Source organism: Pteropus medius, unplaced genomic scaffold, assembly GCF_902729225.1.
Source record: "Pteropus medius unplaced genomic scaffold, Ma_sr-lr_union100, whole genome shotgun sequence".
Classification (NCBI taxonomy): domain Eukaryota; kingdom Metazoa; phylum Chordata; class Mammalia; order Chiroptera; family Pteropodidae; genus Pteropus; species Pteropus medius.
In genome coordinates, this window is record NW_024340849.1 from 47,850,306 (window position 1) to 47,875,674 (window position 25,369).

At 35.4% G+C, this 25,369-nt stretch overlaps 1 protein-coding gene and 1 non-coding gene across 3 annotated transcripts in view; both read left to right on the plus strand.

Moving 5' to 3' along the window:
* The first annotated feature begins 884 nt into the window (after positions 1-884).
* The window catches only part of VAPA (VAMP associated protein A), a 36,848-nt gene continuing 12,363 nt past the window's right edge, over positions 885-25,369 (plus strand). Inside the window, exons 1-4 of one of the 2 annotated variants that reach the window (XM_039845913.1) lie at positions 885-1,194; positions 18,258-18,410; positions 20,198-20,301; positions 20,746-20,826. In XM_039845913.1, the coding sequence (XP_039701847.1) occupies positions 1,116-1,194; positions 18,258-18,410; positions 20,198-20,301; positions 20,746-20,826 (417 nt within the window). In that variant the 5' untranslated portion in view covers positions 885-1,115. The remainder of the gene's footprint in view (positions 1,195-18,257; positions 18,411-20,197; positions 20,302-20,745; positions 20,827-25,369) is intronic. The other variant, XM_039845907.1, reaches the window with a different exon arrangement.
* On the plus strand, positions 11,491-11,609 carry LOC120590374 (5S ribosomal RNA). Its single transcript, XR_005649692.1, has one exon. It is a non-coding gene; the product is annotated as a 5S ribosomal RNA (ribosomal RNA).

Below are 25,369 nucleotides of genomic sequence, written 5' to 3' on the forward strand. Positions count from 1 at the left end.
CCTATCAGTAATAACTGAAAAATAGACTACAGCAACTAAACGCTGTAGATGTTGACTTTTATTTCTAGCTTTACACGTGTGCTTTGTCAAATTTCCCCAAAGACGCGTTTTCTTCTTAGAAGAGCATTTTCTCAACTGCTTTTACATCACTGGACAGAATTCAGGAAGCAGGAGAGGTTGGATTAGAATACGACATACAATTTACCTCTCCTAATAGAGGGACGGATAGAATTAGAGAGCAAACCGACAGACTCTTGTATGTTTTCCAGAGCATATTTTTCCTTTCTAACCAGGGGGACCTCGGGTCAGTCTCCAGAAGTCTTTTTTCCTTTTTAAGGGTAGACGAGAAGCTCCCTGAGAGCCAAAACGAGTGTCAGCGTGCTCAACCTTATTGGCTTCCAACTGACCTCATCCTCCTTCCCGCCCACAAACTGCCATTACTACAATTCCCAGCAAGCATCGCGCAGTGCCGCAAAAGGACCAGGCCCTGGGCGGCAGCTCCGCCCCTGCACGGAGCATGCTGGGAGTTGTGTCTAATTAGTCGGACTAGCCCTTCCGTTAGGCATTCCCACTTGGAAGATGGTGATGCATTGCCACATCGGGTTCTCCGGTTTCGTAAGAGGAGCAAAACGTGACCGAAGATTGTGCCTTCCTGCCTGGCTGTGCGCACCGCGTCAGTCTCACGGAGCTTAGCTCCGCCCCCTGTCCGCACCCGTTCCCTTGACAGCTGGGCTGTGCTCCCAGCAGCTACGAAGCCAGGAGCGCGCAGGCGCACTAGCTCGCGCCGTGTAAGGCAGTACTGGAGGGCGGGACGAGCGCTAGGGACTCCTGCCGCCGGGTCGCGCACGCAGGCACGCAGAAGCTGTCACGTGGGGCGCCAAGGATCGCAGTGCGCGTGGCCGCGGCGGCTGGTGTGAGGTTGAGTCAGTTGTGAGACCCGGAGCTGGTGACCTAGCGGGCGGCCCACGGACCCGGCGACAGAGCGGCAGGCCTCGGGGTACGGGAGCCTTGAGCTGGTCCCATCACAGAACTCGGCCGAGCCGGCGCCGCCGTCCCCCGCCCCCAGCCAGCAAACCGCCGCCGCGGGCGCGCCCCCGCTCTGCGCTGTCTCTCCGATGGCGTCCGCCTCTGGGGCCATGGCGAAGCACGAGCAGATCTTGGTCCTCGACCCGCCCACAGACCTCAAATTCAAAGGTAGGCAGGAAGAAGGCAGCCCCTGACTGGAGTGGGGCGGGCGGAAGACTTGATTTGGGGCGGGCGGTGGGTGTGGAGGGAATGTTGGCGGCTGGGGCCCGAGTGAGCGTCCCCTCCCCCACACCCCAGCACTTTCATTCTCCTCCGGCGGCGCCTCGCTCCGGCCCTCGGCCTGCCTGCCCAGCACCCGGGCCCGCTCCCTCCCGCGCCGGCTCGCACTCGGTGCGCGCGCCGGCCCCGGGGTGGCGGAGGGGCCTGGCCCTGGCGCCGCCGCCGCCATCTTGCGGTCCCGCGGGGGCGCCTCCTGGTGCTGCCCGCGCTGCTGCCCGCGCCTGGCACTTGTCCTTGGCCCCCGAGGGCCGTCGGGCGTTGTCCAGGAGGGCGTGGGTGGGCGGTGACCTTAGAGCTTGCGCTCTGGTCTGCGGTGGAAAAAGGAAGCTGTGGGGCTGGCGCAAGTACGTCCGTCGCTCTCACCCGCTGTCAGAGGCGGTGGGAGGCAAGGCAAGACAGCGGCGCGGCGGCCCTGGAACTAGGTTCCGAGAGAACCATTCCATGGCCTCCACTGCTTCCGTCCGCCTCTGAGAACGGCCTGGGTGGAGCCTGCCCTCGGCCCTCGCCAAGGGTGCCGCTTCCTACCTTTTTGCCCGGTTTATAAGTCAGCCGTCGGGTACTTCGAGCGCTAGGGAGGCGGAGAAGCCCATGAATCTTCTGGTTATGACTTACGCTGTTGTGTTGGCAGAGACCCAAGAGCGTGCGGGCAGGAAAGCTCTGCGTCAGTCGGAGAATTGATAGTAGTAGGTTAATAGTAGATTTCTTCCTGGTCCTCTGATATGACATTTTAGCTTACCTTCCGCGTGGGGCAGACCTGGTGTTTGCTCTTGTTTAGACTTTAATTTAGCTCTTTAGCTGCGGAATCTTCAATGTTTGTGACTTTTGCCTTTACGTTTGCAGTTTTCCACTTCCTCCCCGCGCTCCCCAATAAGGCTGATAAGGTGTCACTCAGCTCTGGAGCGCTATTGATTTATTTTGCAGCAATGCCTATGATAAATGATCTGACTTGGTGATCCTTGAGGAATTCAAGGGGCTGTTTGGCCCATTTGCTTTTCAATATGTAGGGTACTTTAGGGTCAAGAGTTAAATTGAACAGGATTCTTTTTAGGAATAATGAAAGTGCGAAGATGCCAAGTAGGAAACAGATTCCTTCCAATCTTCGATTAAGTATAAAGTGAATCCCGCTTTGGAGGATTAATTATCGTGTATTTCAGTTTCAGTAGCCACGATGAGAACAGTTTTTGTGGATGTATAACCAGTCCAGTGCTTAAAAAAATTAAATCTTTCATTGTGGTACAAGATCGAGTCCAAAAGCAAAACAATTATATTGTTTTCCATTGGAAAAGTTTTAAATTAGGAATTTTAAAATACCGTATTCTGGTATTACGTGAGAGTAATATTATATAATTCCTTTATTTTGTAAACTTTGTAGTGTAATTTAAGTGGGCTGCTTGTTAGATAAAAATTTGGTTTTAAGACAATTATGAAATACTTGAGGGACACTAAGTGCATTTTATTGTCTCAAGTTTATGTGCGTGGCATGATTTACATAGTTAAAGAAAAAAAACAAGCTTGTGGGTAATAATGAAATTCCCTAACTCAAATAGCCATATCGTAGATTGGAGGAATTTAATATACATCTTTATGGTGTGTATTTTGCCATTACTTTTTGACAAGCTTAGTTAACAGAGGAAATTTACTGGATAACCATGTGTGTATTGTTTAGAAGCCTTTAAAAACTAGTTTTAAAGGAGTTAGAAGCCTTTAAAAGCTAGTTTTAGCTCAGGAAATATCGAGTTTGAAGTTCACTCTCTAGAGAAGTTGTAATGTTGCCATTGTTAAGGACTAATAATCGTGGAGAGAGAAGCCAGTTAACCAAAAATGCTTCACAATGACATCCATATAGTTCACTTATTTTAGATATCGAATAATTATTAGTCATTATTATAGAACAGGCGGTTCTAGCGTTATGGTGAAAGTAATTCACAAGGCCCGTTTTTAAAATTTGGACATCAGTGACTTCCTTTTAAAAGTGACAAAGTGTTTCATTGAAAAGTTTGTAAGGACACATTCAATTGGGTCTTTTATTTCGCTAACAGTTACTGAAAGCTTTGTGCTATCCCTATATTAAGAATATTCAACAATGAGGAATTCGTTCACAAGGTATCAGTTTATATTTGGAGATTCAGTGCTAAGCAGGGCGGAGAAAAGCTTTACAATTTGTGATTTAATGGGGAAAGCGTACAATTTAGCAGTAGAATGGGATAGGTTTTATCTTTGCCCTTGAAGAACTGAGAGACTAGTGGAAGAGACAGAAAAGGCATAAAGATGTTATAGCAGAGGCAAAACAAGTATGAGGAAAAAACCCGTTCCTCTGCCCCTTGCCCCCGCCCCTCCCCCCAATTCCTTAATAAAGCTTTCTAGGAAGAAGCTTGTTTTCAGTTGGAGAAGGGGCGTAGGATTGGGCAAGGGGAGGGGTGGTTTGCTCTATCACTGATATGAGAGAGAGCTTATACTTAAGATACCTAATAGTTTGCTGTGAGCTTCAGTTTAAAGTTTGGGTAATGGGGAGGATTGAGAAAGAGGGAGGGATAGGATGAATTAGGAGGTGACATTTGGTGTCATTTGATTCTTTTTTCCTTAATGTTATTCCTTTAGTCAAAGGTAAAGTTTACTTTGATGGAATCCTCTCTATTCCAATGCACAGCTCGCCACTAAGTGAGGAGATTCATTTAGAATCAACACTCCTTATTTTTAGTTTGATGATGATATAAAAAGTCATTTCACTCTGACTTGTCCTAAATCACTTATAATTTTTAATTTAAGTAAGTCTGTTAAAGGATAGTTTTGCAAAATGTCATATATTCATAGGTTTATTTGAGTTATTTTGACTCTACATTTGACTGACAGTTTTCTTCAAGAGAAATGTCATTTAATCATTCCGAGACTGGGGGGTGAGTTTTTCTGTTATGTACATAACATAATTGTGATATGAATTATCTGCACTTAGTACAATTGTGGAGACGCAGATACTAGTTTAATTCATTTTCTACATATGTCATATTCAAAAATTTGCTTTATATAATTGTTAATATATGAAAGTGCTTTTATAATGATGTAGTAGATTCTAAGTATCTCTTTCATTTCATTAGTAAAGAAAAAGAAGTAGATACTTTCAAATTCTGTTGTTTAAAACCTGACAGTAATTTGACCTAGAATTCAGATTTGAAAATTATTATTGCATATGAGAGACTATTATTTTTTATACTTAAAATTTTTACTGTTATAAAATTTCTTATTTCATATTATATAATGTTTTATTTTTCCTATCTATTCATAGTTTTGGAGGAAAGTTTGAAGGTGAAAGTCTAGAAAATACTAAAATAAGTTGCAAAAAATATATTTTTCCCCCCTAATGATCAGAGGAAGAGGAAAATAGGTCAAAATCATTGTTTTGAAGGTGGCCCATAACAGTAATAAACCAATAAAGAAAATTAAGCTCTCTGAGGGCCATGCAGTGTGTCAGCCAGAGCATCTTTGAATAGCAGTACATCACTACAAAGAAGCACAAGTGAAGATAGAATATTCCTTGTTTTGGATATCTGGCACATTTTTAGGTGTTTCAGATCAGCTCCTATTTCACAGTGGCTACCTCAAACGCCTGGGTGGTCCCCCACCCCTATCCCCCGGACATGGATGTCTTATTCACTCCTTAAAAGCTTTCAAATAGCTCTAGATTGCCGACTGGATAAAAGCCTGATTTAAAAAAAAAAAATTTTTTAAGTATGCCATACAAGCCCTTTCAGTGCTGTCTCCACTTGTAACACTTGTTCATTTGTACACTTTCTTCCCTGAGAAAGAAAACCTCTTATCCAAGCTTGTTTGTTCTGCTAGTCTTGCTGGTTAAGGTAAAACCCCCATGAATCATACTTAAACCATGTTCCATCAGATATTTTCCCACTCCTTTTCAACCACCAGCTTCTTCCTTTAAACGTATAAATACACCTCAGTCTTTCATTTCACAAGCAAACAAAATACTTTCTTGACCTCCAACTTCTTTTGGTACATGTCCCTCTCTGACCTTCATTTCCTTTGCAGTCAGCTTCTTGGAAAAGTAGTCCATGTTCTCTGGCTCTTCAGTTCCTTACTTCCTGTCCACTGTAGTACTGTTTCTGTCCTTAACTACTTATTAATTGCTAATTGCACTGATCATTTTCAATTTTTATCTCACTTGACCTCTCTTTAGCACTTGACATTGTTGACATTTCCTCTTTCTAAAAATTTATTTCTTTTCACTTCTGTGATTCAGTTATCTTCTGATATTCCTCTTTGCTCCATTTATTGTGTCATTTGTGGCCTTTTTTTCCTTAAATGCTGATGTTCCTGAGATTCTGGTTTGGTTTCAGTTTTATCTGTGTGGACTTCCCTTGTTCAGTCTCACTGTTTTGAGGGCTTTTCTTTCTCTTCTTTTCTCTCTTTGTATGTGTTGTTACTCCCAAATCTGCCTTTTAATTGAGACTTTATAGTCAGTTTTGGAATACATATTAATTACTTATTGACTCTCTGGATTTCAGTATTATTCAGACATCTCAAACTCATACCAAACCGATTTTTTACTACCCATGCCTACTCTTACCATATTTTTTATTTTTTTGTGGCATCATCATTACTCACACCAGAACAACTTTGCACATCTAGTAATTAAAATCTGTATTTCTACATCCCAGAGATAACTCTTGAACCTTTCCCCTTTAATAAATCTGTACTTTTAAATTTGTTTTAATTTATTCAATTATACAGTGAAGATTTGAGTTTCTGCTATATGTTATGCATGATGAATAAGTGTTGAAATTAGTTTTGAGTAAAAAATAACTTTTGTTTTAGGCACTTGTAATGGAATAGACACTAAGTAGATAATCAGAAGCAGGAAATGTAGCCATGAAGAGCCTAGGTAGTGCTATAAGTATATAATAGTGGACTTTGATGGTCAGGGAAGGTTGTCACAGCTGGACTTAAGATTTTTCAAGAAGAAGTAGAAATTATCTGGGTGAGGAAGAAAGGAAATGTAGAAGCAGCATGTACAAAGATCCTGTGGCAGAAGGGAACATGAAACATTTACATGTCACTTAACATGTGAAATATCTCATGTTATTTGCAAAGCTGAAAGAATCAGTATTACAGTAGTGGAAATGGCCAAGATGAGTGTGGTGCTTGTTTAGTAGGTCAAGTAAGGAGTTATTCTTACCCATCGAGGGGTTTTAAGTGGGGATATGGTAAAGTTCAAGGGAATGGAGTGACATCATATTTGTATTTAAAAAGTGTCTATTTGTATATCTATATATCTAAATCTATAAAATTCTGGTAGCAATATGAAGTAATATTAGAGGGGAGATAGAGACGAATTAGGCAGTTGCTGCAGTCCAGGCAAGAGGTGACAACTTGGACTGAGGGAATGGTGTTGGAGATGATGAAAAGTTAAAGAAGATCAACCCAATGAGACCTAGTGGTCTGTTGATAGGATCACTGAGAATAGAGGTTATCTTGGATGTCTAATGTTTCTAGCTTACATAACTGGAGGAATGGTGATGTTACGCAGTGAGCTAAGAAACATTGTCTGGATGAAGACCAAATGCATTTGTTTTATTTGGGGTTGTGGGAGAGAGTGGCAGGAGGAAGATCTTGATCTCATTAGATAGGTTAGCTATGTTTAGGTCCTTTCAAGATATTAATGAAGAGGCGACTAGTTGGTGTTTGGTTAGAGAGATGTGTTACTCAGGGAAATGTCTGGGCTTTGGAAAATTTCTTCAGGTGATTATCTGTTATCTGCTAGTCAGCAGACTGATCTCTTTTATGTTTAGTGTTCTCTCTTTAGCCTGTTTTCCATGCTGCTGCTAGAACTACCCTTTGAAAATGTAAACCTAATACTATTGCTCGCTTGGTTAAAGAACCTACATTCTTTTCCCATTATGTACTTGAAAAAGTTCAAAATTGGCTGCCTACCTCACCATTTCTCTTCTTCCCATAGTTTTGGTTATATAATACCATTTTCTCAAATACTTTAAGTTATTACAAGACTTTGTATATGCTTTTTTCAGAACATTGTTTTCCCTCATTTCTGTCAAGCAGTCTCCAGTTTAAGAATCACTTCTTGTGAAGTCTTTGATTCTCCCAGTCTAAGTTGGCCATTGCCTGCTTCATGCCACTATCAAAGCTTGTGCTTACCTGGGATAACAGTACTAATCACATTACATAGTATTTATGCTTACCTGTTTTTCTCTCCCAAACTGTACTGTGAATTACATAGCCATTTCTTTTATTTTTATGTCCATAGTAACAAGATTGGGCATGTGATGATTGCCTAGTAAACATTGATTGCATTAATAAGACTCAGATGATTTCTCCTGTAATTCCCATGTTCTTAGTCTTGAATGTCTCTCAGTAGGGTTTTTCATCTGCCTTTGTAGGTTGTTGTGTTTTCAAAATTTTGTAGTTCCTGAAAGGGATAGGATATTTTGTTAAGAGCTGACTAGCCATAGATAAATTGTTCATTCTTTGTGCTTTACCTTTTTCATTTGAGGTGTGACTAGGTGATTTCTTGATTGGTGTTCTGGCCCTAAATGTTAGTGAATATGTATGACAGTTGAGTACAAAAAGAAAACATTTTTCTAATAAACGGAAAAAGACACATAAAGAATTGGGAAATCTTGATTAAGTTCTTCAAAGTTTAGTATTTTGTCATTGTTAGCGTTGATAATTTTGTTGTTGGTTTACTGTACTAATTTACCTTTTAAGTTTTCTTTAAAACTTTCCTTAACCATGCAGCGGTGTTCTGTGAGAGGAGTCTCTTCTGTTAGCAAGCACCCTTTTATATTCTCAGAGACACTTCCTGATCTCTTGTTGGTTTTGTGTCTTGGATGATCATTCAGTGAAATTTCATCTGCCTTTCAGAGTGGATAGTAAATATAGGATGGGTCTCGCTTTACTTCAACCATAAAAAGTTTTAAAAGAAAATTAAATGTTTGCTGTTTTATTATAGTGTACAGACCACAAAATGCAATACTATTTTGTAGACTAAAGAAAAAATCTTGTGGGGGAAAAAAATGTGAGGGGGGGCGCTGTCATTTGCAAATACTTGTTTACTGGGTTTATTATAACTGAAATGTGACTCAAATTACTCAATAAAAAGCTTAAAAGTTCTTACAAAAACTTCCATAAAAACATGAACCTTTATACACTTTAATAACTTCATATACTTTAATGTTAGCATTTTATTTTTTATCATATTTGCTTTTTTTGTTTGTTGCAGTATTTTAAAGCAAATTCTGGATATCATGATATTTCAAGCCTACATACTTGAGCTTGCATTTCTAATAAACAAAAAAAGGGGTATTTAAAATATAATCACAACACCATTATCATTTAATAAAACCAAAAATACTTCTTTAATATCGTCTAATATTTAATCTCTTGAAATTTCCCCTAATATACTTCAGATTTTTAGTTGGGTTTATTCAATCTATGCATTGGTATCCACGTCTTCTTAATCTGAAACAGTGCCTTCCTCCACCTCTCTTTTTTTTTTTATTTATGTCATTTACTTGGTGAAAAAATCGGGTTGTCCAGGAGACTGTCTCATATTCCTAATATTTCTGACATGTATTTCTTATAAATTTGGAGTTAAATTTTAAGGGCTCGATTCAAGTTTCAATATTTTTTGGTAAAAATACTTCATAGATGGAATTGTGTCACATCAGGTATAGATAATGTCTGGTTGTCTCATTTTTAGTGATGTTAAGTTGGTAGTGACAGCCTTACCTTTCCACTGAAAATTGCATAAATATGAGCCCTTTTATGGTAATATGTGCAAGAGTAAAGATCGGAAAGAAAATAATGTTAGCAGTCATTAGCTCTGCTTTAGGATTCAGATGTCTTTTGTTTTTATATTTTTACTTTTCTGTGCTTTCCAAGGTTTCTACAATGAACATCAGTGCTTTTTATGAGAAAAATATTATTTTGTTATTAGACTTGATGTCTTTGGTTTCATTTGTTCTTCTTGTATTGCTTTATTCATTTGTCCTTCCCATCTACATTACTTTAGTTTTCATTAATAACTTAGCCCTTTATACAGTCTGAAGTCTTTTTTTTAAATAAGGCAAGTTATATAAAGGTAAATAGAAAGCAAGTCTAATGTTGGTAACCATGTAGAACAGTTCACAAATCAAAGCATATAAAGAGAAGTAGGAAACCATGTTTATGTGAAAGTAAATCTAATTTATAGCCATTCTATGACGATTCACAGATTATAACTATACATACATGTGTTAAGTTTCATTGAGCAGTTATTGTTGGACTCTTGTGAGAAGTATGGTAGGTCTGTTTGGGGATATTTATTTCTCTGAGAATGGACTCTGCCTATAGACTATTAAAGAGACAGGTAGGTCTAAACAGCAAGTAAATTTATAGGACCTCTCTACCCCTAGACAGTGCTGATCGGCTCAGTGGTGGGCACCTAACCCAAGGCCAGCCAGTGTACATGCTGATGATTGACCAGTCAAAATTTTAATGACTCCCCTTTAAACACAGCTATAGTTAGTTGAGGCTTTAGGCCTTTAAGGTTACCTAAGCTTGGAGACAATGACTGATTTAGGCAATGTGCAAGCGGAAGCAACTAGCTGAGAGAGAAGAGGGAGAGAAAAGGAGGCAAGAGGTCTTATGATCCCAGGAATTGGTTTCTTTTGAATGCAGTCTCTTTTAGTGAGGCCAGCTATGCTTCATTTCCTGTGTCATTGAGATTGCTTATATCTTTATAATCTCTTAAGTATGATTTTATTCTCCATAATAAAATTCCTTGCTTAAACAAGGTTGGACTTCATGATTTGTGAAGATAAGTTCAACTTTATGATTTGATTGTAACATATATTTCACTTTATAAAAGTAACCTAGACCAATGTCTTATTTATAGAAGAAACATCCACATAGATATCATTTTTGATGACATATGTCATTAATATGCCATAGTTTGCTTAGCTGCTTCTCTCTGGCATTTGGGATGTTCTTTATAACTAGAGTTATTATGAACACTTGGTACTGTTTCAGAGTTCAGATTTAAATGAATGAAGTTTAGTTATGTGTATTTTAGCGTTTTAAGAATGTGATGTGGTACCATTTTAGAAAATATAGATTTTAAAAGAATCATTAATATGAGGATTTTAAAATATAGTTTGCAATATAATTTGACAGGTCTCTTAATGGCCCTGCATTTTCAGTTTTTTATTTTGTAGCTGTATATGTCCCTGTATGTCTCTCCATATATATTTCTATATATGTATATATTTATTTTTATTTCAGTATTTGGATAGTTTGACAGGAATTGGAGTGACTGCCATACCTTTAAATGTATAGAGTACCTTACATCAGGAGTCCCCAGTCCCCAGGCCGTGGACTGGTGCTGGTCTATGGCCTGTTAGGAACTGGGCTGCACAGCAGGAGGTGAGTGGCCAGTGAGCCAGTGAAGCTTCATATGCATTTGCAGCTGCTCCCCAGCACTAGCATCACCGCTTCAGCTCCATCTCAGATCATCAGGCATTAGATTCTCATCGAAGCACTGGTGCCAAAAAGGTTGGGGACCGCTGCTTTACATCATAGAGTGTTTTCTGTTTAGTTTGTTTTCTTTGTGAAAAAATTTTACTTACTCTTGTAACTTGTAGGGGAAGCGGAATTGCTTGGTCTTGTCTTCTGAATTTCCACTGCCAAACTCTCAGTAACAGTAACAGAAGATATGTTTTTCTGAATCTTTTCAGTTTTTTTTCTCTTAGGACTTTACCAATAAAAGGCTTTATGAGCAAATTAAGCTAATATGTATACACATTTGAGGGTCCCTTCTGATTATAAAATCAGTACTTAATATTTACCACCTTGGCTACCACGTACCTACTACCGTTAACATAGGATACATTTTATATTTTCTCTATGTGACTGCACATTTATATGCGTTAATTATTTTAGTTCATGTAATTGTGATCATTTTTTCATGTTATATTTTACTTCTAATCTAACAGGATTTTTAGATTTATAAATGGTGCTAAAATGTTTATTTCAAGTTTTCCCAAAATACCCATTTCTTTTATTTCCTCCCATCTTACCATATCTAGATTTTAAAAAGTAAAGTCTTAAGATTTCAAGTGTTTGGAAAAAAAATATGGAAAAGGTAAATTAAAGTGAATTCATTTTAAAAATTTGTAATAAGTCTACAGCCATGCCACCCAGAACGTGCCTGATCTTGTCTGATCTCGGAAGCTAAGCAGGGTTGGGCCTGGTTAGTACTTGGATGGGAGACCACCTAGGAATACCAGGTGCTGTAGGCGTTAAAAAAACATTTTGTAATGAAAATGTTTAGGGCTTTCTTGGATGTAAACATAAAATATTTTCTCAGTCTTTGATACTTGTTTCAGGAAATGTTCATTAGTGATCTATGGGACCAAGGGGAATACAATAGCCATTTAAAAATCTTTTTTATAGATTACTAATTTGACTGCAATTTTATGCTTAATGTTGCAGAACTGTACCTGGAATGCTTGCAAATTTGGAAATAAATATAGCTAGGTAGTTTGTATAAATTACATAGAATTTATGAGTGTTTAGGCTCTGGAGTCAAACCTAATTTGTCCACTTTTATTGCTTTGTAGTTATATGACCCTAGAAAAGTGGTTTAACTTCTGAGTTGACTCATTGTAAAATGGAGATAATACATAAAGTATCTACCTCAAAGGCTTGTTATGAGGATTAAATGACAAAATTCATGCAGAGTTACTGGTACATGGTGTGTGCCCAGTAAAGGCTAGCTAGCTATCGTAAAAACTTATGTTGTTGTCGTTATCACTATTTTTACTATTACTGCTGCTGCCACACTACTATTACTGTGGAAATTCTTAGTAGTTATTCTGTATACTTCATATGCATGATTATTCTAAGTTAGCATGACACTGTTCAACAACCCTTGCGTAACTGGAAAATTATTATATAGCTGTTAATTTGCTAAAACTTGTGAAAACTTTACAGTAGTCATCATCTGCATTGCTACACTACATTTTTTATATAATTGAGCTGAGCATCTAGTCTTCCTCATTAGGATTTTTACCTATTCTGTTTCAATTTAGATAGGATGAAAGAGTAAAAATACAGTGTTGGAATAAATGATTTATGGAGACCTAGAGTCATAGCATTTGAAACAAAACATGCATACTTTTAATATTTTTTGCTGTTGCGTGTTGATTAAGAAGAATCCATGTGACTATTCAACCATACTTCAGTGTATATTCAACAAGTATGTTAGCAGCTACTATGACTTAAGGCTTGTGCTATTTCTCCATTTCATTCAGGGATGAATCGAATGTTTATTAAGCAGCTTATATTTAGTTGGGTGAGGTAAGACATGCACATACATAATAAAAGAAAGTAAGACGTGCTGTGAGGGAGGTATAGATTATATGAATTGTACTGTCAGCCATGTTTCTCCTCAAAGATTCATGATTTGGTGCATTGTACTTTCCGGTATTAATTAGCAAAGGTCGCTAACTCATACTGCCTAATAGCCAACAGTTCAGAAAGAACTTATCAAGAACTGAAGAGTCTGAAAATATAGCCTACTACAGTTTTATGGATGTTGGTAGAAGACATGAGATGCCTAGGTTTAGAGACAAAGATATTATTTTCATGGGTATTTCAAGCAGCATGAGCTGCTTATTTGTGTTGATTTCCTTTTGCCCCCTCAAATTCCATGGTGGCAACACAAAGGGATTCAGTTCAGGTGAATGCTACCCACATAGTAGGTTTGTGTCATAGCTGAGAAACCTTGAGTTTAGGGGACCTGAATCATTCATAATAGGCTGTATTGAAACCTGCCTGACCTTTTTTCCAGAGGAAACTTATCTTTATTATACTGGGCAGTAAAGAAACCTATCTTCTCCTCATGAGGGAGATATTATCTTCCAAGACTGTTCACTAATGCATCCTTGAAAAGATAGCCTGGATAAAAGCCTCTGGTGCCTCCACTTTCAAAACATGCAGAAATGCTAGAGACCCATTGAGAATTGTCTCCCTATAGGCCTCTGGGTAGCTAGCTTAGATGGATATCACAGAGTTCATGAATTTATGTTCTTGTGCATTGCCTGTTTAGTCTTAAGCTGCATCTCTGAGGACTTTTCTGTTTAGGAAATGCTGCATGTTATATACTACTACTTATCTTGAATAAAAATTTGATTCTCTTCACAGTAAGCAAATATTGAACTCAAGTTGATATGCCTGCTGAGATGTTTAGGAGTGAGTGTAGTGATGTTGTCAACTTACTTTAGAATGTATCAAAGATAAGATGGATAGATGAATGCACAGATGGGTAAATAGATATTATATCTCAAAGTAAATAGAACAAAATGTTGTAGAATCTAGGTAAATGGGTATGTGATTGTTCACTATATAGTTATTTCAATTTCTCTCTGAAATTTTTCAAAATGTTTGGAGGAAAGCTGATCTCTTCCTTTCTCTCCCCCAAGTCAGTTTTCTTTGCATCTAGGCTAGGCATTTCAAGAAAACTTTAATAGCAATTCACATCAAAATATGGATGGATGAATAACCATTTAAATTGTTTAGTCAGAGTGGTTCTGCTTTTAGCTGTTTAGAGGTTTGGCAAATAAAGGTCTCACTGTTTAATAGGAAATCATTGCTCTGAATGCTAGGATTTAGATATACAAGTTGAATATAAAGGGCATTTTATGCCAGAAATATATTTTTAGCAGAGGAGTCAGGCCAGTCCCACTGAGACATCCTTCTGGGTGAGCTGCCCTAAACTTTTTCTATTTTTTCGAAATTTCAGGTTCCAAGTTTTTTCAAACGTGTTTCCAAACGCTGTTACACAGAGGCCACGTTTGTGTATGTTACATTTCTGTCTGTTAGGATTTGGGACTGGGAATAGGATTTTGGCTTACTGGCAATGATAATTCTAGTAGAGTTAGGTCAGAATACTTAGTGACAGAAAATATGGCTGTTTAAAGGAGGACAACCCATGTAATAAAAGGTGAAGTTATTTGGATTGTAGTTTTTTCCCCCAGTAAAAGAGTGCAAATAAATGTAACTTGAATTATGTGGACTTTTCTTGTTTTAAATGAAATATTATTTACATATCAACAGTGTAATTTCATCTCTAACATAGAAAATATATATTAGGTGGTACTTGTCGTTGGTGACTGGTATACTTTAATCTTAAAATGCAGTAATTGTTTGTAACTGTTAAACTAAGAAATTATACTGGGCAAATGACAGGATTTTCTTCATTTATAGGGATTGAGTTTTATAAATCCTCAAAACATGAATATTTATTTGCTATATAAATTGCTTCAAATGTTCACTCTCATCAAAACTGCTTTTCATCTCAATACAATGGGAAAAAAATTCTTGCTTTCCACACTTTTTCTGTTTTTTTTTTTTAAGGTTACATCACAGATCAACTTTTCTAAAAATATAAAAACTTTTATTGTTTTGCATAAAGGAAAAATATGTACAGTTTAAGGAATTATCAAAAGGAATTGCTCATGTAATTACTGCTCATGACAAGATCTAGAACTTGGCCAGCTCCCAGTACTACCTCCCTCTCCCAGTACTACCGTCTTCTTTTCTTATTTAGTTAACCCCTATCCCGGCTTTTATCGTAACCATTTACTTGTTTTGCTTATGGTTTAACCACCTAAGCATTGCAGAGGCTACATTTTCAATTAAAAAAGCAGGAGATTATTGGTTTTTAACTCTATTTAACACAATATCTCATTTAAATATTTTATATTTTGTATTCTTTACTATCTCAAAATGAAATTCATATAAAATTATCTGCCAATGTACATAATTAAAATTTCAATATAATTCCCTAACTATAATATGAAGGAGAAATAAAATAGTAAATTCGTAATGAGATACACATTTCATTGTGTAAATGTTTGGGCATGACTGTGCTGGAAGATAGAGTAAAGTTAGCCAGGTGCTTGTAACCTACCAACTTACTAACAGATAAGCTTGTATTTAAGAGAAATAAGGCAAGAGTTATCTGAATAGAAGGCTGATTGGTTTTCTTTAACATTTTGAAATAAGGGCAAAATAATATTTATGTATATAGGTAGACACATGTGAATGTGTCACCTACAGGTGTCTGCTGACAGATATGTTGTGGTGATTCAAGTATCATGAGTGATGATGCTGTTGGTGGAATAATTTCTGTAACGGTAAACTCACTTTTTAAAGTATTAGAGGAAAGAACAATTTTTTTCTGTTTTACTCAGTAGATGTATTTCTGAAAAAGAGATTTTTTTATCAATATGAATTTTTGGAGGGGTATTTGAAAATTTGGTGGGATAGGGGCATATTACTTCAATGTATGGGTCTGCCCTGGCATTGCAGAACTAATATTTTGTTCCTCTTCCCCCCTCAGCAATAGCACCACTCAGTCATAATGTCAGGCAAAAATACCTAACAGGGACCTGGGATTTAGGATTGTTTTTTAGCAAATTATATAATTTATATCTTCCCTTTGTTTTCGAGAGTCTGTAAAGGTAGATTTTACCAGGTCTTTTTAACCTGCAGGCTTCAGTGGTCCATGTCTCCCTCCCACCCACAACCTAATCTCCCTATCTCACCTTTGCCACTCCTCCCCCTCCCCCCCAAATTCAGTGTAAAATTATTTGGACTATTCACCTATGTATGTTTTTCTCGGGTGGTATATCACTTTCCTCACATTCTCAAAGGATTCTGTGACCCACAAGAGTGGACCAGTTGTTTCTTTGAAGGACCTCTTAGAGCTATTAGATCTGGTAATTCTTGTGCTAATTAATGATTATCAGTACTTGCTGCTTTTCCATTTTAACCAGGAAGATGAGCTCAGACTCAGAACTGTCTGCTGGGAGCAACCTTTAGAGAGGCTTGGTTAGAGGGACACAGTGGAGCAGAAAATCTCAATTTAATTTGTTAGGTGGGTTTATTATAGGTTATTTTACATTGTACTGATAAGATTAATGTATCCAGTTAAAAATTTTGTTTTAAATTGGAGTTTTTTTGTTGTGACATATTCAACTCCAGGTAGTTTGCATTTTTATGTCTAGAAAGACCACAATCTATTGCCTGCTAGGCAATATAATGTTTAAGTATTATTCCAGAATTCATGTTTTGATAAAAATTGACACGTTTTATTTTCTAAATCAGTTTCAAAAAAAAAATCTTGTTATTTTACCTTATTTTGGATAATTGGTATTCTCTAAAGTTGGGGAGAGTTAGAAAAATTCAATTTAAAATTTAAAAATTAAACATATGATTATGGTATGAAAATACAGGGTTGCTCAAAATTAAAAATTTGTGAAATGTTTCTTTTGTCATACCTTAGTTGAAATAGTCCTATAAAAATTTGCACATTTTCAGTTCTCTTTAGTAATTTATGGACTTTGAGAATATTAAATGGAATCTATGTCTTACTCCTAGTTTTATCAGTAGTTTAAAATGTGTCGATAGCTAATCATTTTGTGGACTCGTGGCATATGGACAGATTGAAGTTTTCTCCTTTACTTTCATATGCCAATGTATGGTGGAGTTGTTAATCAGCTGCTCAACAAAAAGCAAGCAGTTGGGATTGAAGAAGCAAAGGGTGTAAAATAATATTCAGATTGAATGATTAACTTGACCATGTAATTAAAAGCAAGCTGTTAGATTGTACTTCATATATACATTGTCTATATACTGCCCCCCCAAATGACATGCATACCTGTTGATTTAAATGGCTATTTTGCATTAAAATTTTTTCTTTTCTGTAACTAGTTCTCTGCCTTTATATATAAGTTTTCTCCTAATCTCATTTCTATCTCTGTTCTCTCATCCCAGTTCCTATTCTTTGTTAGAAAATATTTTATAACTCAAAAATTTTAATCATAGGATAAAATAATTTCACTTCCTAGGACTTGCAATAAGTACCTTTTAATGGCCTTTGATTAGAAATCTATTTCTCTTCCTATCATTTCTTTAGGCAGATCTGTTTGTTTTAAAGTTTTAAAAGACATGGTGGTTTATTTAAACGAAAGAAAGATAACCTTTATAATAGTCTTTGATTTCAGTCTTGTAGCTTTTTTTAAAAATGACAACTTAAAACCAGTTGTTTTAAAAACCATTTAAAATTGCATTTGGGTTAGTTAGAAGTGTGTGGTTATCGCTTCCCATTGGAACATATCTTTAAGTTTGTCCTTTGTCTCCAGATTAATAGATATATATTGTCTAAATTAATCTGCATATTCTGTCTTTAGGCTTTTCTTTAGCCGAGAGCAAAAATGCTTATCATATTTCCTTTCCCCAACTTTAAAAAAATGGTTTGGACTTATTTAATTCAGGCAGGACTGGATCACCTTTTTGGGGGTTGTTTTGCCATTTTATGTTGTTCGATTGAAGAACCAAGCCGAAAAACATTGTATCTAGAGCATTTGAAACAGTGGTCATCATAAACACTAAATAAGTCAGTGAATGATTCAAACCTAATTGGGGTAAAGCAAGAGCAGCACTGTTTTTGTTGGATGTAGTGTCTTCAGATGTAGGGATTTTTGTAGTTTAGTAAAATGAATTGAAGATTGGCAGTGATTTGCAGACCATTGGAAAATCCTGATCTTTTCAATTTTGTGGTATTGACCTACTATAAATTTAATTGTGGACTTATTTCATAAATTGAAGCTTTAAAATACTTTTATTTGCTAGAAGTAACACAAGCTCATGTAGAGATTTTGTAAAATATAGTAAGGACTGAAGAAGAAAGTAAAACTCATTTCTAGGTCTACGACTTGGGGAAAAGTACTGTTAATCATTTGGCATATTTTTGTCCACAGACTTTAATACATACTTTAAAGAAAATTGAGGTTGTAATTTAATTTTTAATTTTGCTTTTTGTGTGTGCCAGAATCCAATTAAAAATTTTTTTGTTTGTGTTTGGTTTCTAAACCTTGCAGGCCCCTTCACAGATGTAGTCACTACAAACCTTAAATTGCGAAATCCATCGGATAGAAAAGTATGTTTCAAAGTGAAGACTACAGCACCTCGTCGGTACTGTGTGAGACCCAACAGTGGAATTATTGACCCTGGGTTGACTGTGACTGTTTCAGGTAGAAAATCATATTCTGAATTTATGCAGTTTTGACTTTTGACATTTTATGATTATGTTTAATTTGGTTTTAATTAATAGGGTTTCATCTGGAGGGAGAGAAAAGCTTTTAAATTATTCTGGCTTTGCCTTTAATGATGTCCTTCTCTTCTCTTACTGTATGCAAATCGTTGCAGAAAATTTCTCGCCCTTATGTTATGATTGGGTGTTACGTGGTTGATTTATAAGCAATTGTCAATTTCAAATTTTGTATCTATTCTACAGCTCACTACCACATTCTCTGCCCTTATTATTTTATCTTTGAAATATATTATTGTTGCGATTGATCATTCTTACTTGGATCTCTAGCTATTGTTACATATTGCCTGCAGCTATAGAAGTATACTAAATCTTTTGCTTAAAATATACAGTGCCTCTTTTTTGCTGATTGTATAAAATTAGATGAGTGTTTCTGCTTTTCATTATAAATATCAGCAGTTCCCTACACTTGAAAAACTTTAGTTTTATTACTCCCTTTTGTGTTTACTTGTAGTTCAAAGAGTATATACTTGATTTCTTACATATTTACTCTTGCGGTGAAGTCTGTGCTATTGCCATGGTTAATGCCCTCTATAAAATGCTTCTTTCTTCCCTCAGACTTCTCAAGATATACTCCCTAAAGATATCATCAAATATAGCTGAGAAATAGGAAGCAAGTATGAGAATGTATTTTAATTATGGGTGAACCTCTCAGGCCTACTGATAAACCTATAATGATTGCTCAGGGAAGGAAATTTATTGTGCTTTATCTGGATCGTGGGCATTTATCCTGTTTTCGGCTGCTTTGTATTTGGCTCTTAAAAAATTTTTTTTTTAACTATGGTGGAAGTTGATGGACTTTTCAGACATAACTTAGAAATAATATTTTCTTATGTAATTGATGTTTCTCATTTGCTTAATTGCATTTGTCTTTTTGAACATGTTGATAGGCATATGTGTGTGTGTTTGTATATCAGAAATAACTAAGTATTAACAGGTGAATAATTTCTACAGTATTATATACATATTTTGTATAATTGCTGATTTGTTATTAGATTTATATTACAAAATTAGCATGATTTATTAACCACATGAGCCCTATAAAAACCCTCTTTTTATAGGCTACTGAATGTGAATGATTAGAGAAAATTTGAATGCAATTATTAGCTGCTAGAAAAATTCTGGAAATCATGAGGCTGTATGGTTTCCTTATATACTTTGTTTTAGAATCACATTTAAACAGATTGATAAACTCTTCTTGAATGGGTGTTTGTTTAAAATTTATTTTTAAAAAAATTAGTTATATTGGAACACTAATATGTGGTAGTGAGTTTTTAAGTTACTTAAAATTTCTCCTTTAAATATGCTAGTTGTTTAATTTCAAGAGATACTATCACTATTAAAATTAAGCCTAAATTTCTAACTGGTTTTAATTGACAACTTAACTAGATTTAATCAAAGCTTTCAGGAATTAAAATAGTTAATGTTGGCAAAGTTTTGGAAATTTCCAAGCTGAAACTTGATATTTATTTTTTTTAAATAGCCATTTATTTTGTGGGTTGTTAAATACCTAGAAAAATCACAAAAATGGACAGTTTAAAAATAATAGAAAATATAAAATTGATTCTGGGTCCTTAATGTAAATAATCCAGTGTTTGGGTCCTTGAACACTTCCTGATTTTCTTTAAATTTGCATATTAGTGAATGAGATAATAACAAGAAGCAAAGAAATGCAGAAGACTATGTAATATGTCCTTTTTTTATTTTCAGTAATGCTACAGCCTTTTGACTATGATCCCAATGAAAAAAGCAAACACAAGTTTATGGTACAAACAATTTTTGCTCCGCCAAACACTTCAGATATGGAAGCTGTGGTAAGTATGGAAGTCAAGCGAACAGAATTTATTTTGGGGAATTTTGTTTAAACTATGGGATTTGTTTAGTTCTCAATTGAGAAACCTAATTTTAAAAAGTCCACAAATCTGTTTATTACCGATAATCCTAACTTTATTTCAAGGATGAAAGAAGTATTTCAAAGAAACACTTTAGAAATGCTAGTACGAAAATCTTGTAATCTCTGTAGAGATGTTAGTATGATTTTAATGGATGATGATAGTAGCCCTTTTTAGAATTATATGAAAAGTTCTGTGGCATTACCAGATAACTATGGCAGGGTGATCAGTTCAGAGGACAGCATTGCATCCTGGCGGAGCCAGAGACACCACTCCTACACCAAGCAGCTACACTAATCTTTTGAGGTGAAACCTGTTTGTCATGGTCATACCTCTTCTATCTCATGTTTGATTTTGTCTTTTTAGTGGAAAGAGGCAAAACCTGATGATTTAATGGATTCTAAATTGAGATGTGTTTTTGAAATGCCCAATGAAAATGATAAATTGGTAAGTAGGAAAATGTTAGAAAATTTGAAGCTGTTAACAATTTCTCAAAGTTGCTTGAAATTAATTTTTCTTTTTGTTTCTACCTTTGCGGGGTGTATAATAATGGCTATTCTCCTTTGTAAGACCCAGTGGTTAAGTTTTTTTAAAAAACTTGTTATACTCTTCTTACTTTATAACATGTTTGTTCAAGAAGAAAAATACTTTTAGGTAGAAGTTGGATGATGTAGAATAATCATTAAATTCTACTAAATTTTGTCACTTAAACTACTTCAAGATCTTTTTTAGAATGAGACAGGTGTATATATAAATATAATTAAGTAACAGACATAAACTGCTTTTTGGCAATTATATATACCATCAATCTAGGAATAAAAGATTTAATTTACATGAATAAGCAGTTTAATCCAAGTTTGATTATTCCCAGATATTTTGCTCAGTATTGATTTTGGCCAAAATCTATCTGATTTTATTCTTCAGTGAATTTTATGTTGCTCTTTGATTAGTGTGAGGTAAATATAATTTGGGGGACTGAGGAATATATGTGTGTAGTTTTAAAAATAGTCTTTGTATAGAATGGGTTGTGGTCACTTTCCATATCCTCCTTTTGAAATGCTGATTCGAATCTTTTTCTATGGTTTAGGAAGAACTTGAAAGGTAAGTAGGGTTTTATTTTTGGTGACAATATATAAAATAATATGTTTGTCACAATAAGGTTACAGTGTGACATGACTTTCTCTTTGACCTGGAGACTCTTTCCCCTATTAAAAATTAAACTTGCAGATTAAATACATGGGCTCAATTATTGTGTTACTCTTTCAATACAAGTTGACATGAAAAAGTCTCTGAATGGTAATTACATGTTGACCAAATTATATATTGTGTTTTAAGTGCCTTTTTAAAGGGATTTGGAGAAGCTTGCCAAAAACAAAAAATGTGAGTGCATGTATACTTAATGGAAAGTGAGGGTTCCATGGCATGTTTATATTCCCTTTTGGAATTTACTTTCTCTTTTGCTTAGGTTGGTGGGAAACCAATAGCTTGCAAAGCTCTTTATTGGAACCAAGAAAATATGACAGCATATTATCTGGGTTAACTAATTTTTTTTCCAGTTTTAAGATATAATTGACATATAGCACTGTATAAATTTAAGCATAATGATTTGATATGTATATTGTGAAATGATTGCCATAAATTTAGTTGACATCTATCATTTCGTACAGATGCAAAAAAAAAAAAAAAAGTTTGTTCCTTATGTTGAGAATTCTTAGGATTTACTTTGTTTTCAGCTATGTCATACAACAGTGTTACCTATTGTTATCATGTTGTCCATTACACCCCCGTTCTTATTTATCTTATAACTGGTAACTACAAATCTGATCACTTTTTCAGTTTGTTTGCTTGCTTGTTTTAGGATTCCACATATAATGAGATCATACAGTTTTTATCTTTCCGTATCTTGACTTATTTCATTTAGCGTAAAGTCTTCAGGGTCCATCTGTATTATCGCAAATGGCAAGATTTCCTTCCTTTTTTCTGGTTGAATAATATCCCATTGTGTATATATACCAGAACTTCTTTATCTGTTTTATCCATTGACAATCACTTAGGTTATTTACATGTCTTGGCTTTTGTAGATAATGCTGTTATGTGAACATGGGAATGCAGATACTTCTTTGACAGTGTTTTTGTTTCCTTTGGAAATATCCCAAAAAGTGAAATTTCATTTAAAATTTTCATTAAAAATTTTTTTTTGCAGTTTATTGGAATTGAGATAAAAATAAAGTCCACATACTGCTATTAGATGATGTTTCTCTTAAATCTCTTAATATATAGATTCTCTCTGTTTTTCTCTTGTAAATTATTTCTTAAAGAAACTGAGTTTGTTCTATAGACTTTTCCTAATAGAGTAGATATCGCTGATTGCATCCTTGTGTCATTTAATTTTTCTTCTGTCTTTGGTATTTCCTGTAGTCGGAAATAGGAGCTTGATTAAATTGAGATTTATTTTTGCTGGTGGGGAGAGGCAAGACTGCTTTGTTAGGTGGTGATATATTCTATTAAGGAGGCACATAATGTCTGGTTACTTTTTTATGTGAAGTTAGCAGCCATTGGTGTGCAATGTGTAGATGAGTGAGTCTCATGCAGGGGTGATTTGCCCCCCAGGGGATATTTGTCAATGTCTGGAGACATTTTTGGTTGTCACAACTGGGAAAGGTGGGGTGCTATAGGCGGCTAGTGGGGAAAGGACGGGTACTGCTTCCTACAATGCATAGGACAACCCCTATAACAGAATTATCAGGCCCAAAATGTCAGTAAAATCGAAATTGAAAAAAAATCTGGTCTAGGTCCATTAATTCATTTAAAGTTTCATAATGGTGACATTTCTGTCACTTCTATCTTATATTAGAGTACTTTGTAGAGAGAAGCTTGTGCTCATCTAATATTTGGTTATTCATTCAATAGTAGAGTTTATAAAGGCAAGATAAATGCCTAAGTCTTTCTCTTTAGTTTTAGGCTTTCAAAAAGTGAATTGGTCACAAGAGTTCCTCTGATATGAGTTAACCTCTCTTCCTTCTTCCTTCCTCTCTCTATTCTCTTTTCTGTATTGTTATAAACTAATGAGCTTAAACATATCTATATTTAAGTTCCTTGCAGTTATTATCATTATTGGTGCTCAAATTGGCTAGTAGGAACCTCTTCAAGTTGGTTTCTGAATCCTTTTTACCTTAGTCTTTGGTAATTTTCTTGATTGGTCTAATATGGCAAGATATTTCCAGACCCAGACCTGGAATCAGCCATTTCTTCAAGAAGCTCTGGCTCCTTTAAGTGGAAGATGGTATTTAAGACCATTATCTGGGCACTGGAATAAGACAATGAATTTTCAGAATTTCTATCAAACCACTCTTTTGGTTAAGATTAGAATAGAGGCCTAATTGTCATTTGAAGGCACGTCTTCAAATGGCAAAATTTTAATGGTAAAATTATGGCACCATCACATAGGATAATGTGTATCTTTTTTTATTTCTTGTGGTTGCATTTTATGTTTGGGATATGTTCTTTAATATCTTGGATAATTCAAAAAGTGTAAAATCCAACACTAGCCCTGAGAAGAATGGGCAGAGTTGTTATTCTGTGAACCAGCTGCAGTGCTGTTTCGATACAGCAACTCATGTATGTGGCTTGTTGGCTTTGCCATTATACTTCTTGATGGATATTTTTAAGTGTTTGGAATTTACCTTTTAAGTTTTACACATAAAATGAGACTCAATATTTCAGTATGTTAGTATTTCAAATTTATATGATACAAATGTACAAAAAAAAGTATATATAACTTAGAGATAGCCTTGATCGAGTCATGTGCATATTAAAAAGAAGAGCTGAAACAGCTGAAACAGCTGTGTTTTTATAAGGTAGTATTTTCCAAAATATATTGGGTTGGAAAGGTTCTGTGGTCAAATGAATTAGGAAGACTGCTCCAAATACTCTGTTTTCCAATAAATAAGCACATTGCATATTTGCATATCATAGACCCTGAATAAAGAAAATATTGTTCAATCCAGCATTTCTTTTTTACTTAATATAATGTAATTTCTCATGTAATACCTGGTATTCTATAAAATATACTTTTGGAAACACCGTTACTGCTTAAACTCATTCTTGTGGTGCTGTTAAGGTAGAGATTCTACAAGAAATCTTAATATGTATTTAAATTGAATGCAACCTGGCACAGACCCAATTCTGAGTTGTTGATTATGTGACTTTCTATCAAGTCATCAGTTTAATGTTGCAATTCATCCTTTTTAGAAAATATGAAACCTCAATATAGCCAAATCTGGAGTGTGTATAATAGTACAAATATATAATAAAGTTTTTGTTTATTATAATTAAGGATGAAAACTATATATATAAATACATGTAAAACACCTTTTTTGTAATTATTCATGTGGAAACTAGTTGATAATTGTATCTTGCCATTTCCAGTTCAGTGTTGTCTATAGTTGAAGTTGATAAAATTGCTTAAAAACCATAGTATTTTTGACATACTGGTTTCTTTTTAGCACCCAGCTAGAAATTTTGATAGAAATCATTTAGCGTTTATCTAGCATAGGTAAAATTACAAGATTACTTAATATCCCTTTTCTGTATGTTTATCTTCAGTTTAGTGTGAAACTTATCAGTTAGGAAGTTAGGGCATTATTGGATAGTGTTTTATCTAGATAAAATTTGTTGACTGATAAATTGATAAAATGCTGGACGAAGTTGGATTCTGACTTACACAAATTGATTAAAAGTGATATTCCCTTATTCAAGGAAAATGAATTTCTAAATGTGAGAGATGAACAAAAAATATAATGAAAACTATGTTGGTAATACATGTTTAAAAGTACAGAGTACGAAATCGATTTTTTTAGTTTGTAATTACGATTGCTTTATAATGAATTACTTAAGATCATTTGACCTTTTGTTTATTTGTTCATACATCGTAAACTATATTAATTGAAGCACAATTTAAAGAGTTGTTTGTCAGAATTTATGATCTTTA